Source organism: Erpetoichthys calabaricus, chromosome 10 (assembly GCF_900747795.2).
Source record: "Erpetoichthys calabaricus chromosome 10, fErpCal1.3, whole genome shotgun sequence".
Taxonomy (NCBI): domain Eukaryota; kingdom Metazoa; phylum Chordata; class Cladistia; order Polypteriformes; family Polypteridae; genus Erpetoichthys; species Erpetoichthys calabaricus.
Genome location: NC_041403.2, coordinates 1,201,275 through 1,215,464, shown reverse-complemented (window position 1 = coordinate 1,215,464; position 14,190 = coordinate 1,201,275). Strand labels below are relative to the sequence as shown.

The 14,190-nt window shown below is 41.8% G+C and overlaps 1 protein-coding gene across 1 annotated transcript in view; it reads right to left on the bottom strand.

The window, feature by feature from the left end:
- Positions 1 to 9,274, bottom strand: part of LOC114658697 (interferon-induced protein 44-like) — a 53,472-nt gene extending 44,198 nt beyond the window's left edge. Inside the window, exons 1-2 of the mRNA XM_028810731.2 lie at positions 9,130 to 9,274; positions 3,112 to 3,178 (exon numbers count right to left, since the gene is read on the bottom strand). Of these exons, the coding sequence (XP_028666564.1) occupies positions 3,112 to 3,126 (15 nt within the window). The 5' untranslated portion in view covers positions 3,127 to 3,178; positions 9,130 to 9,274. The remainder of the gene's footprint in view (positions 1 to 3,111; positions 3,179 to 9,129) is intronic.
- Between the last annotated feature and the right edge of the window lie 4,916 nt (positions 9,275 to 14,190).

The window sequence follows — 14,190 nt, the reverse complement described above, 5'->3', positions numbered from 1 at the left end:
TTATTTTAATTCTTACTTTGTCTTTTCTTCATCATATAAAGCACTTTGATCTGCATTATTTGTATAAAAATGTGCTATAGAAATAAATGTTGTTGTTGTTGTTATTTATTGTGCTACTTTAGTGTGATGTGATTTGATGTGATTTGAGAAACTCTGATGAAGTTTATGACATTCTACTTTAATGACAACATAAACTACAAGACTGAAGTGGAAATCTCGAGATTAAAGTCAACATTTCAACCTTTTTTTCTTCACCATGTCCCCATTTTTATTCTTTTCTCTGTATCCTAATATGCTTCCATGCAACACTCAAATGGTGGGCTACGACTTGCCTTTTCACAGCGACTTTGATATCTGACCACTTCTTTTTTATTTCAGGCACTGTGCGACTTTCTGGACTTGAACTTTCTAGTATCTCCGCCTTGCTGTATTATTCCATCAACTTCCTTTTGTTGTTTGTACCACTGCTTAAGCCAACAAATAGTACGTTTTTTCTTGCCTCTACTTCACATTTGCTGAAATTCTTCTTTTATCCTGGTGCTTTTGCCATTGTCTTTTCACAAAATGCTGAACTTAAGGGACCATTCATGTTGATTTGCATATTCAAAGAGGTGTAACTTTGGGAGGAGTTGGGGTGGGGCGACAGGTGCATATACGTGCGTTACATTTCATGCTGATCAGGATTTATGGAGCAGAAGTGCGTGGAAGTTGACTTACGCACAGTTTTGTCCACCTGAATTTTTTGTGCGTAAGCACATTTCCACTTTTGTCCGTACGCCATGTTATAGTGTGAATTCTATGTACAGCGTTATACATGAGGCCCCAGGTTACTACAGTAAGTTGAACCGGACACATTTAGTTGGCTTGTAACAAACGTATTAAGCCCAGATATAATCGCCCATGATTGCTTAAAGACTCTAAGTGCACTCGTTAATTTATTTGTCCCCAACTTTTTGGTCCATGAGACTATAAGATGTAAGGTTCACCCTCCATCTCTCTTTTAGACAAACTGATGCACTGTGAGTTTGTTCTTCTTCTAAAAGCTTTTCCCACCTTTGTGTGAGACCACTCTAGCGATCCAGCCTCCTCTGCCCTTGTCTGTTGTATCTTCCTCGTCTGATACCCTTTCTTCCTCAAACTTTCTCATTCTCTTCTCCCTCATCCCAACACCTCCATATCCAAAACTCTTCTTCTCACTTCTCACTTTGTGCCCATACCACTTTAACCTTCTTTCCTATGTTTTCTTAGAGATTTCCCCAACTTTAACTCTACCTCTGATTCTGTCATTCCTGATTTTATTACCCTTCATTACTCCACTCCTCCATCTCACCATCCTAATTTCTGTAATGTCCATATTCCTTTCATGCACATTTTTTTGTATTGCTCAGCTGTCTCATTCCACACACCAGGGCTGCTCTGACCTCATTGTTTTATACACGTTACCCTTCACTCTTTCATCGATCTTTTGGTCACATAACACTCCTGATTCTTTTTTCCAATTTTTCCAACCTGATTGGATTATTGTGTAGATTTGGTTCTCCATCCTCTGTTATTGTTGATTTGATATATCTGAGTATTTCCATCCTTTTAAGCCTTTCTCCATAGAGGTTAATTTCTCTATCTTGTTTTTGTTTCTTACATCTCAGATTTACTTTCCTTTTTGCCACTAATCTTTAGGCTTCTGTCCTCCATAGCTCTTCTACACTGCTCCAATTTGCTTTCTATAATATTATCAGAGCACACAATGCACAATGGCAGTTATTTCTACACTATTTTTCCCTTACCTATCCCTAACTATTCTTGCATTTTTCTCTGGTCCTCCATTTTTTGTCATATATCCCCACATTTCTTGCTGGGAACTTCTATCATATGTCATCTCTAAATCTGCAAATTCCACAAGCTATCCTTTCTGTTTCTCTTTACACTTTTCCATAAGCTGTCTGAAGATAAAAATCAAATCTGTTATACCTTTTTCTGACATAAACCCAAACTGTGCATCCCCTACCCTTTTATCTGTTATCCTTTCCCATCTTTTTATTGAATGTGACACCCCTAGAACTTCACAACAGAATTCTGGATGTCTCCCTATCTGTGTATGTAGGCACAATCCCACTGTCTCGCTGCTGATGTGACATTTTCTCTTCACATAGATCTTTGACATCTGCTCTCATAACAAATATGTTCCTTCCTCCCTCAGACTATTCCCCTCCAGTCCAGTTGTCTTCCCATTCTTCATTCTTTCCAATGCCTGTTTGACTTATTCTCTACTTGTCCCTGTTGTTACACCTTCCTTTAGTATTCCCTATTCAGTATGCCTTACACATTTCATTAATTGCATCCATATTAATTATCACAAATCTCCATTTGCTCTTTATATGTTTGATTTGGGTAAGCTCGTTTGTTGCTTTGCCTCCTGCCTTCATTATTCAGAATATCCTTTCTCCCCTTATGGAGTATCCAGTTCCCTGATCACTTCTACAGTGTAAAATTTCAAAACAAATCTTAAAGAGGGTTAAAACACACAGCTGGCGGACAGCAGATCTGGGGAGTAGATCCAATACAGGTGGTCACCTGTCAAGGAACAATGTAACTGGATTAAGCTAACTGGGGTAATTTTTCTCTTTTACAAATGTAGCAAACATGTAATAATAGGCATCTGAATAGTTTGAATTACATCTCATTGTTTAAGGCAGTGTGGATCAAACCAGCTGTGAAATGGCTGAGGAAGCTAAATGTGCATTACTGGCACTGAACGGTCTCTTTAAAGTGAGGATTTAAGGATTATAATAATAAAAGGAAAATCAGAATTAGGGCAGTTATTTACCATTTGCATTACTGAGAACATCTTAGTGTAAAACAGTCAAAGATTTTAGGACTAAGAGTGAATCACAACAAGATCAGGTGCAGAACGGTACTTTTAGCGTCCCACCACTTAAGAACTGTTTATGATTGAGGCCTGCACAGCCTGTCACTCCTCAACACTCCATACAGGGTACAAACAACACACGCATGCCCCCCAGATATAACCCTGACCTAAAGGCTGACACCCCTTAATCTCTGAGAATAACCTGCACACATTGAGGCTGACACGTCTTGGTTAATGCTACTTACATTGAACCGAAACATGTCTTCTTCTGAGCTGTTCTCTTTCAGGACGTCACTTCTTAGCCTGCTAGCCCTGTGGGAAAAAAAAGTGGACAACATTGGAATGGAGACAGTAGTGGCCTGTGCCATCCAGGATGTAACTGCATCTGAACAGAAATGGTGAACATACAAGAGGGACGTGTGGGCAACTGTGCAGACTGCGTGTCAGGTCAGGTCATATTTATTCACCATTTTTACTGACCACAAGACTGTGGTACATTTCAGAGATACGAAGAGTAGTAAAAATTAGACTTGGGTAGAAGTGTTGTTTCTTAGGCAAAAATGGACTTAAGCAAAATTAAATGTATATGACATGGAAAGTCTTCTTCTTTCAGGTGCTTCTGTTAGATGTACAAGTAAAAAAGTAGGCTCTGAAAAAATTACCCAAGTAAAAGTAAAATTTAGTTACTTTAGAATTAACTTAAATTATTAAATATCCTCAGATATCAATGCTGTGCTTTGGAAAGGATAAACAGAATGGACGAAAAATAGGAATACAAATGATTTGATATATATGAATATATAGTGTGCACAGGGCAGGGGTACAGCTGAAGGCCTCTGATGACTGTAATTCTACTGCCGCACCAGGAGTTGGTGCTGTGTCCTCATGCATTCTCTATTCCTCCCTCTGCAAACCTGGGTGGCTGACAGCCATAACACCTGTGACATCACTTCCAGTGTCAGTCCACCCGGACCCGACCCTCCTCTTAATCCCAGAAGGACTGAAAACTGGAAGCTCCGCTATCTTTGTTAGTTCAATCTGGAACTCAGGTCTGAAAAGACATCTCTGCAATTATTGCATATTTTTCATTTTTTGCTTATAATTCAATTATTCTCAACTCTATATCTTTGTCATCTCTTATCTCCCTCTCTCTCTCTCTCTCCACATATATATATATATATATATATATATATATATATATATATATATATATATATATATAATCCTAAGCCTAAAAGTGCAATGATTTTGTGCAACACTTTTAAGTGACGTTTCTATGTCACATTTTTTGTCACACTTTTATCAGGCTTATTTTAAAACCTACATATATATGTTTGGTATCATTCTTTTCAGAATTTATCGAACTTTAATGTTATGTTGTCAGATTATCAGATACTTATTCTGTTTTTAAATTATGAACTAAAAAATATCAAGAACTCATGTCCCACGAGACAAGACTTAACCAAGAGTGCCAAGAGATTTTTACCACACCTGGGGCCGGAAATAAAAGACAAAGAGTAGGACAGCTGCTGTACAGGCTTTTAAAAGTTCGAAGTGCAGCGAGATGAAGATCACGTGGCATGACAGCAGCAGCAGCCGATCGAGCAAAGAGCAGGTAAAAAAAAACTGTGTTTGTTTCCCATTGTATCACCATTTAAGAGGGGGTTTCGGAGGAGCAACTGTGTCATCTTGGGGTGCGTTCAGCCCCCCTCTTCACAACGTGAGGGGCAGAGACGCGAAGTAGCTGGCGCATAGCACAGGCCAGGGGGGTTGGCAAGTGAAGCGAGCACAGGGTGAACCTCCTAGTGTATAAATATATATATATATATATATATATATATATTTACAGTACTGTGCAAAGGTTTTAGGCAGGTGTGAAAAAATACTGTAAACAAAGAATGCTTTCAACAATGGAGGTGTTAATCATTTATTTTCATCAATCAACAAAATGCAGTGAATGAACAAAAGAGAAATGTAAATCAAATCAATATTTGGTGTGACCACCCTTTGCCTTCAAAACAGCATCAATTCTTCTAGGTACCCTTGCACACAGTTTTTGAAGGAACTCAGCTGGTAGGTTGTTCCAAACTTCTTGGAGAACTAACCCCAGATCTTCTGTAGATGTAGGCTTCCTCACATCCTTCTGTCTCTTCATGTAATCCCAGACACACTCGATGATGTTGAGATCAGGGCTCTGTGGGGGCCATACCATCACTTCCAGGACTTCTTGTTCTTCTTTACGCTGAAGATAGTTCTTAATGACTTTGGCTGTATGTTTGGGGTCGTTGTCCTGCTGCAGAATAAATTTGGGGCCAATCATATGCCTCCCTGATGGTATTGCATGATGGATAAGTATCTGCCTATATTTCTCAGTATTGAGAACACCATTAATCCTGACCAAATCTCCAACTCCATTTGCAGAAATGCAGCCCCAAACGTTCAAGGAACCTCCACCATGCTTCACTGTTGCCTACAGACCCTCATTAGTGTACCGCTGTCCAGCCCTTTGACAAACAAACTGCCTTCTGCTACAGCCAAATATTTCAAATTTTGACTACTCATCAGACCAGAGCACCTGCTGCCATTTTTCTGCACCCCAGTTTCTATGTTTTCATGCATACTTGAGTCGCTTGGCCTTGTTTCCACGTCAGAGGTATGGCTTTTTGGCTGCAACTCTCCCATGAAGACCACTTCTGGCCAGACTTCTCCGGACAGTAGATGGGTGTACCTGGGTCCCACTGGTTTCTGCCAGTTCTGAGCTGATGGCACTACTGGACATCTTCCGATTTCGAAGGGTAATAAGCTTGATGTGTCTTTCATCTGCTGCACTAAGTTTCCTTGGCCGACCACTGCGTCTATGATCCTCAACGTTGCCCATTTCTTTGTGCTTCTTCAAAAGAGCTTGAACAGCACATCTTGAAACCCCAGTCTGCTTTGAGATCTTTGTCTGGAAGAGACCTTGCTGATGCAGTAGAACTACCTTGTGTCTTGTTGCTGTGCTCAGTCTTGCCATGACATGAAACTGTCTTCACAACCTCGCCTTGGTAGCAGAGTTTGGCTGTTCCTCACCCAGTTTTAAGCCTCCTACACAGCTGTTTCTGTTTCAGTTAATGACTGTGTTTCAACCTACGTGTGAATTTGATGATCATTAGCACCTGATTGGTAGAATTGGCTGATCAGACACCTGACTAGAATCCTACAAAATCCCTGACTTTGTGCAAGTGGACCTATAAGAATTGATGCTGGTTTGAAGGCAAAAGGTAGTAATACCAAATATTGATTTGATTTAGATTTGTCTTTTGATCGCTCACTTTGCATTTTGTAAATTGATAACAATAAACAATCATTATTTATATTTCTGAAAACATTCTTTGTTTACAGCATTTTTTCACACCTGCCTAAAACTTTTGCACAGTACTGTATATATATATATATATATATATATATATATATATATATTTATATATATATATATATATATATATATATATATATATATATATATATATATTTATATTAACGTATATACAAATACAAACTGTTCCTCACATGCACCTTGGGGACAGCTTAAAGATTCTGGAGAGTCCTTGCCAGCCCAAAGGGGGGCACTATATTCTAATGCGTCTTCTCTTCCTCCCTCTGCAGACCGGATGATTGACAGCCTCGCCACCCTGATATGCCTGTCTACCTGGACCCGCCTCTTTCTGCCTGGCTGACATCTTCGATAGTCTAATCTGAGACTTGCATTTTTTGCTGAAAAGCTGCATTTATTTTCTTGCCTTAACAATATACGGAGTAGCAGTGTCTCCCCATATCTTTATTTTTGCCTTGCCCTCTTTTACTGTATATATATATATATATATATATATATATATATATATATATATATACTACTATATACTGCTAAAACACATTATTTTAATATGACTTTCTCACAGCTTAATTTATATTCTGTATATACATTGAATTATTATTTTGATCATGACTCCACACTCTGTACTAACCCCTACTCTCTCTTCTGTTATCTTTCCGGTTTTCTGTGGCCTGATCAAAGCACCGTGAAGTCCCTACATTGATGGACTGAAGGCCAGAGGTCCACATGACCATCATCATCTAATTCTTCCACGTGAAGCCTGAAAACCACAAGGACTGATTAAGATCGTTTGTTTTTGGCTGGGTGGTCTCTTGGCCTTGGAACGTCTGCAGATTTTGTTTTTTTCTACAGCCTTCTGGAGTTCTTTTTGTTTTTTCTGTCCTCTCGGCCATCAAATCTTACTTTATTCTTTGTTACTTGGTGTTGCCTAATCTTATTTGTAGATTTTAATTTTTTATAAACTTTACTTTCTTCATCTTGTAAAGCACTTTGACTGACATCATTTGTATGGAAACATGCTCTAGAAATAAATGTTGGAGTTTTGGAATGTTATTTGCCTGAAATGAAATCAATAAATTCATAAAAAAGAAAATGGATGGATAATTCAGTTGTACAGGAGTATAACTTGCCCTGCCATTATCAAACAAAGCCTGAGGCTCAAGTCAGAGAATTGAGTCGCAAGTAGAAGTGAGCTGGAGTTTGAGAAATGAAGAAGGCCCTTCCTGCTTCACAGGCAACTTTCAGGGTGTCCGCGTGAAATTGTGTTCTAAAGTGAATAATTTTCAATACATTTTTTAAAACGTACCTGGCACCTTCTTGTGTTTTTAAATGGAGCTGAAGGGATGAAAACAAAAACCATCAAAATGACCAATGTCATTTTGGGAGTCAGCTGAAGTCATCTCAAATCGCGATGTATAAAACCTAAAGTTGGCATAAAGCCACGCACATTTTCACGGTAGCTCAAACCCTGGCATACGCAAGTTCTCTGCTCACTTTTGCAAACTGGCAGCACCCAGTGTCAAAGCAGTGCTACTATTCCAGTGTGGTTTCCCTTTCTTTTTTAGATCCACATCCCTGAAGCGGCTTTATCATATACACTGAAACTAACTGCATATTGTTTATCAGTTTAAGGCATCTGACTGTAATTAACCTGTAACAATATAAAGGTGCACAGAATGGTCAAACTATTCTAAATACCATAACTGCTTTAGCGTTGTTCCTCTCAATGCACCACTCAGACTATTTATCCCACTGTATCTGAGTGTGCAATCTGATCGGAAAGAGAATTATCAGTATACAGCATCAAGCACACACTGCCTTAGCCATGCTGTCTATTTGAACTGCTCTCATACGACAAACACAGAGACTTCCCAGTACGGACCTCATGGTTCACAAACAGTTTCATCCCAAGAACTCTAAATGCACTCAATCAGCCATCAAGTGCTCCTTGTAGAACTGTTTGTACTTAGAAGTACAATCACCTCACTGTAAACGTGCGACTTTGGTTTTCTTTATGTCGCTACAGGCACGTCTCAGAAGTGGAGACTTCATGTTTTCTTAAATTGAAACTTTCACCACTTCAAAGCGGATGTGCAGTATCCTGTACATTTGAAGGCTTTTGAACTCCGGCCCCCCATTTGCCTCCATTTTAAAATGCAAGAACAGGCAGAATGTTTTTTTTTTTTTAATTTAAAAACCAAAAAAAAAAAAGCTTCACTATAGAACACAATTTCCTATGGAAAATTAATGCATGCTGTGATTATGTAGAAATTGTTCCAACTTGAAAATGACAGAACTTGTCCTTTAAAGCCTTCTTACTAAAACGGAGACTGTGGGAGTCACAACCCCAGCCAGATATCCTCGTCCGTCTGCCAGCGGACTCAGCACTCTCTGAATATTTGCAAAGGCTAACCTGCTGCACACAAGATGTTGCGACTCCTCTTTTCTGATTTTGAAGTAGAGCCCATTACTTCTCTGCTCACAGTCGGCGCTGCTCACGACATCCAAACTGAGCGGACTGACTGAGCTACGATGCCAGCGCTGTCTCCGAGGTCGGCTCCTGTTTGGATTTCTATTCCTCCCTTCCAGACACAATGACACATTTCCACCTTGGTGCGGATCCTGTCGTCTTGATGTTTGTAAGTACATACAAAGCAGTTGCTTTTCTTGAATAAACTCAATGATTCAAAACACACATCATGCATAAGTGGTGAACTTCTTCACGCTGTACTTCAAGTGGCTGTAACATTTATTCTATTATTTTTAGTGCCTTATTTCTGCCCACACTGAGTGCATTAAGTGTTATTTTTGCCCCTTCACTAAAACTGAATGTGACACCTCGGGACTCCAAGCCTCGACAAGCTACAAAAGGAAAGTGCTGACTACTCACCTCTGCTGGATGTCCTGCTTCAGCCAGCATGTGATAAAGGAAAGCTGGGAAGAGACTGCTCTACTAAGGCTCAGACCCCCGGTCACAAAGCTGGTGTGACATCCCAGGATGCTGTCACTCTGAGACTGAGCTGCTCTCTCTTTATGTCATCTGCAAGAGATTTGGGTGTGACGAGCTCTGTTCCACTCAGAAAACTGTCCCCTCCCCCCGCACCCCTTGTGCCCCAGCAGAGCTGACAGTGTGAAAGTGAAGGGGAAATCCACAACCGCTGCCTTCCTGCGCTTCATTTTAGGTTTTCATTTCCTGTGAATGTGCTGCTTTGCCAGGTGCACACAAGTGTTTAAACAATAAGGCCTTAAAACGTCTACACCCCACCTGGTAAGATTTCACATTTTATTATCACACAACCCAGTGGATTTCATTTGGCTTTAAGACATCGAGCAGAAGAACAGACTCTTCGTTGTCAAAGTGTCAGCAAATCTCTGCAATGTGCTGTAAGCTATTTACAAATATAAAACACACAATAATGGGTCCCACAAGGATTCACCCCCTTTAATGTGACACATCACTGGTGCAGCCCACTGATTTTAGAGGTCCCCTCAATAGTTAGCCATCCAGGGCTCAGGTGCTAGCAGGGGATGTCGACAAAGCTGATGCCCTGAACCCATTTTTAATAGATGTTCCCTCCCACTGCCACCTTCTTCTGATGACCAGTCCCCCAACACTACTACCACGTCAATTGGAAAGGTCAATGATGAGTCTATCTCTCACCATCAGTGTGGACTGTCTATAACTGAAGACCAAGTGAGGAGACAATTTGAGGAAGCTACAGAGCAGATAAGCTGCAGAACCAGATGGAGTTCCTAAGGCCTGTGATGAGCAACTTTGTGGTGTCTACTGTCACCTGTTCAGTCTGTCACCTGTGCCACTGCTGTGTGAAATATCCTGTTACTGTTCCAAAGAAGGTAGGCACCCCTTCACCTCATGACTACAGACCAGTGGCACTTACATGTCACATCATGAAGGCCTTTCAGAGACTGGCATTGGACTATATGACTCCTCTTGTGGCAGACCACCCTGACCAGCTGTAGCTTTCCTGTAAGACAAAGATTGGAGTGGAGGATGCAATTATCTATCTGCTCCACAAGGCTGGATGAAGCTGGCAGCACTGTGAGGATGATGTTTTTTTATTTCTCCAGTGCCTTCAGTACCACCCAGCCACCTCTGCTAAGGGGTCACCTCAGAGATATGCAGGTGGATGAGCCTCAGGTGTCCTGGATGATGGACTATCTGTCAGGCAGACCGCAGTTTGTGAGACTCAAGGACTGTGTGAGCCACACTGCAGCACCACATGGAGCAGGCCTGTCTGCTTTTCTCTTCACTCGATACACCTCAACCAAAAATATAAGAGCAGCTCAGGTCACTTGCAGAAATTTTCAGATGATTCTGCACTTATGAGGGGCTATTGATAAGGGGGATCAGACAGAGGAGAGGAGTCAGGTGGAGAACATTCAGACACATTGGCTCTGTATCCGGTCGCAGTTCAAGGAGTGGAAATAGAGGTGGTCTGCTCCTACAAGTACTTGGGCGTCCACCTCAATCACAGGTTGGAGTGGTCTCATAACAGAGAGAAAATATATAAGACCTGGCACAGCAGATTCTTCTTCCATTTCCTTAATGGGGAAAGTGTCAGCCTTCATGTAACTCTGTGATGATGGCCATTGTGGTGTGCTGTGCTGCTGGTAACATCACTTCAGGAGAGGACCACTCAGTCAGCAAACTAATTAAATGGGTAGGCTCAAGGGGTGGCCTATGGACCCATTGGAGATAGTGGTGGAGGAGAGAATGAAGACAAAACAATGCTTCACATCCTCTCTCTGATACACCAACACTGAAGACTTTCAGACAACAAATTATTCAGCAGAAGTCTGTCAAGAACAGGTGACTGGGGGTCCTTTATACCAACAGCAATACGTCTGAATAGTGCCTTACCGGGGTTGGTACTGCCAAGTTACAAGTTTTCTTTCCTTTTTAGTCAATCTGATGTGTGTTCAGATCATAATACATATACAGTATATATATATATTGTCAAACACGTGCGCATGGGAGGCAGCTAAAGGGCTTGAGTGAAGTCAGTTCCGAGGCATGCCGGGATGTGGCAGAGTGCACTGACTCTTGTTCTCCCTTTCCTGTAGACCATTCACGGGAGATTTCACCTGGCTCTCTTGACGTCACTTCCGGGACCGAGCCAATGGAAGGAGACCTTGCCGGCTCCGGCCCCTGTGATGTCACGTCTGGGCTCGAACCAATGGTTGAAGAACATGGGCCCGATCCTTATGACCTCACTTCCTGTCTTCCCCTTTAAAAGCCTGCACCTTTTCCCTATTCCCTCAGTCTTGTTTTGGACTCTGTTGTGAGCACATCAGTGCTGTATTTCAAAAGAAAGCAACTTTGAAGCCAGGAGAACAAATTATACGGGTGGCTGCCCCAAACCTTTATGTGACTATGTCTCATTTTTGTGACTATATATATATATATATATATTCATTGAATTCATAGTCTGAATCCCAACCTGAGTTGTGTGGGTGGTTACCTACCAGGTAACACCTGTGGTTGGTCTGCCATTCCGCAAACATTCGCCACGGTGCCATCTTCAGTTGCAAGAACGTGTCGCATACTCTTTGCGTTATTTGACAGTAAAACTATGCAATATATATATATATATATATATATATATATATATATATACATACATATTGTTGCATGCGGCCAGGGCCCTTGCCCAGCTGGGATGCCTCCACGCTGTGTTGCCAGGGCATTACCTCTACCAGAATGCTAGATGGCAGCCCCCTGGGTTGCAGCGGTGCCTTGGATTCCCACAGGGCTCCATGGGAGTTGGAGTTTGGTGTATCCCTGTTGGGATCCGCGGGTGCTGCCAGGGGGTGCTGCTGCAGGAACTGCTGAGCCCTTTTAGGCAGCTCTTACCCCCATACACAGAGGTGCTGCAGACAACTAAGTCATCGAGCACCTAAAGCACTTGCGGGTTCAGTATAAAAAGAGCCAGCAGCCACTACTCAGGGTGTCAGGGTTGGGAGGAGGAAGACAAAGCTTGGCCGGAGGATTGGAGGAGAAAAGAAAGAGACAAGGAAGAGAAGGGAGAGTTGTGTATTGTGCTTGTGAGACTGTGCTGGGACTTGTGGAAAACAGGGGAAGGCATTTCCCACAAGGAAAAAATAAAAAAATAAATCGTGTGTGTCTTGAACTTGTGTCTCACGCTTGTTTGTCTGTGTTGGGTTGAGGTGGCAGTGCCAGCCTGGTGGTCCACAATATGTATATGTATATGTATGTATATATATATATATATATATATATATATATATATATATATATATATATATATATATATATATATATATATATATATATATATATATAGTGAAAACCCAGGGTGCGTACCATACAGCCACCCTATCCCCGACACAAGCAGGCAGGATGCCAATTGCCACGCAGCACACAGTTTATTTACTGTTCTTCACAGTGCACAAGTCACCTCAGCCCAACACGGCCCCTTTTGCCACCAGTCTTTCTGCCTCCACTCTTCCTCAGGATTTTTAAAGTATGGCATTGTATTTGTTGTCTTTTTTTGTATTGTACATGAATCACATGGTGTAGGCATGTAGCTCCTGCTACACAAGTGGTTTACCGTTTATACTTGCATGCCTATTTTATGTAAATCCGGAGGATTCCACCAGGTGGCACTGTGAGATATCATCATGGTAAAGAAAGCAACATTAGGCTTTGCTGTGTGGTGAAGTTCCTGAAACAGACACTAAGTTACCAGGACACCTTAGCCACAACATCTCTGATAAGGATGGATGTTTAATGATAAAACCCATCAATCCAGGGATGTGCCCATTCCAGCAAGCATCGGGCACGAAGCAGAAACAACCCTAGGACGGGGCATCAGCTCATCACCAGATGAATACAAGCACACTCACACACACTGGCGTCATGTTAGCGTCACCAAATCCCCAAAACTGCATGTCCTTTTGAGGAAACCGGAGTACATTGTGGAAACCCACAGGGAACACCAGGCAGGGAACACCAGGGATGGGACTCCCTGCAAGACAGCAGCGCCACCATTCTGCCATGACGCTTGTGCGTATGCGTTCTGAGCGTGAAGTATTTACCGGCCCTCAGACTGGAGCAGTGTTATGGTGTTGATAGATAGATAGATAGATAGATAGATAGATAGATAGATAGATAGATAGATAGATAGATAGATAGATAGATAGATAGATAGATAGATAGATAGATAGATAGATAGATAGATAGATAGATAGATACTTTATTAATCCCAAGGGGTAATTCCCATACTCCAGCAGCAGTATACTGATATAAACAATATTAAATTAAAGAGTAATAACAATGCAGGTATAACAGACAATAACTTTGTATAATGTTAACGTTTACGCCTCCAGGTGGAACTGAAGAGTTGCATAGTGTGGTGGAGGAACGATCTCCTCAGTCTGTCAGTGGAGCAGGATGGTGACAGCAGTCTGTCGCTGAAGCTGCTCCTCTGTCTGGAGATGATCCTGTTCAGTGGATGCAGTGGATTCTCCATGATTGACAGGAGTCTGCTCAGCGCCCGTCGCTCTGCCACGGATGTTAAACTGTCCAGCTCCATGCCAACAATAGAGCCTGCCTTCCTCACCAGTTTGTCCAGGCGTGAGGCGTCTTTCTTCTTAATGCTGCCTCCCCAGCACACCACCGCGTAGAAGAGGGCGCTCACCACAACCTTCTGATAGAACATCTGCAGCATCTTATTACAGATGTTGAAGGACACCAGCCTTCTAAGGAAGTATAGTCGGCTCTGTCCTTTCTTACACAGATCATCAGTATTGGCAGTCCAGTCCAGTTTATCATCCAGCTGCACTCCCAGGTATTTATAGGTCTGCACCATCTGCACACAGTCACCTCTGATGATCATGGGGTCCATGAGGGGCCTGGTCCTCCTAAAATCCACCACCAGCTCCTTGGTTTTGCTGGTGTTCAGTTGTA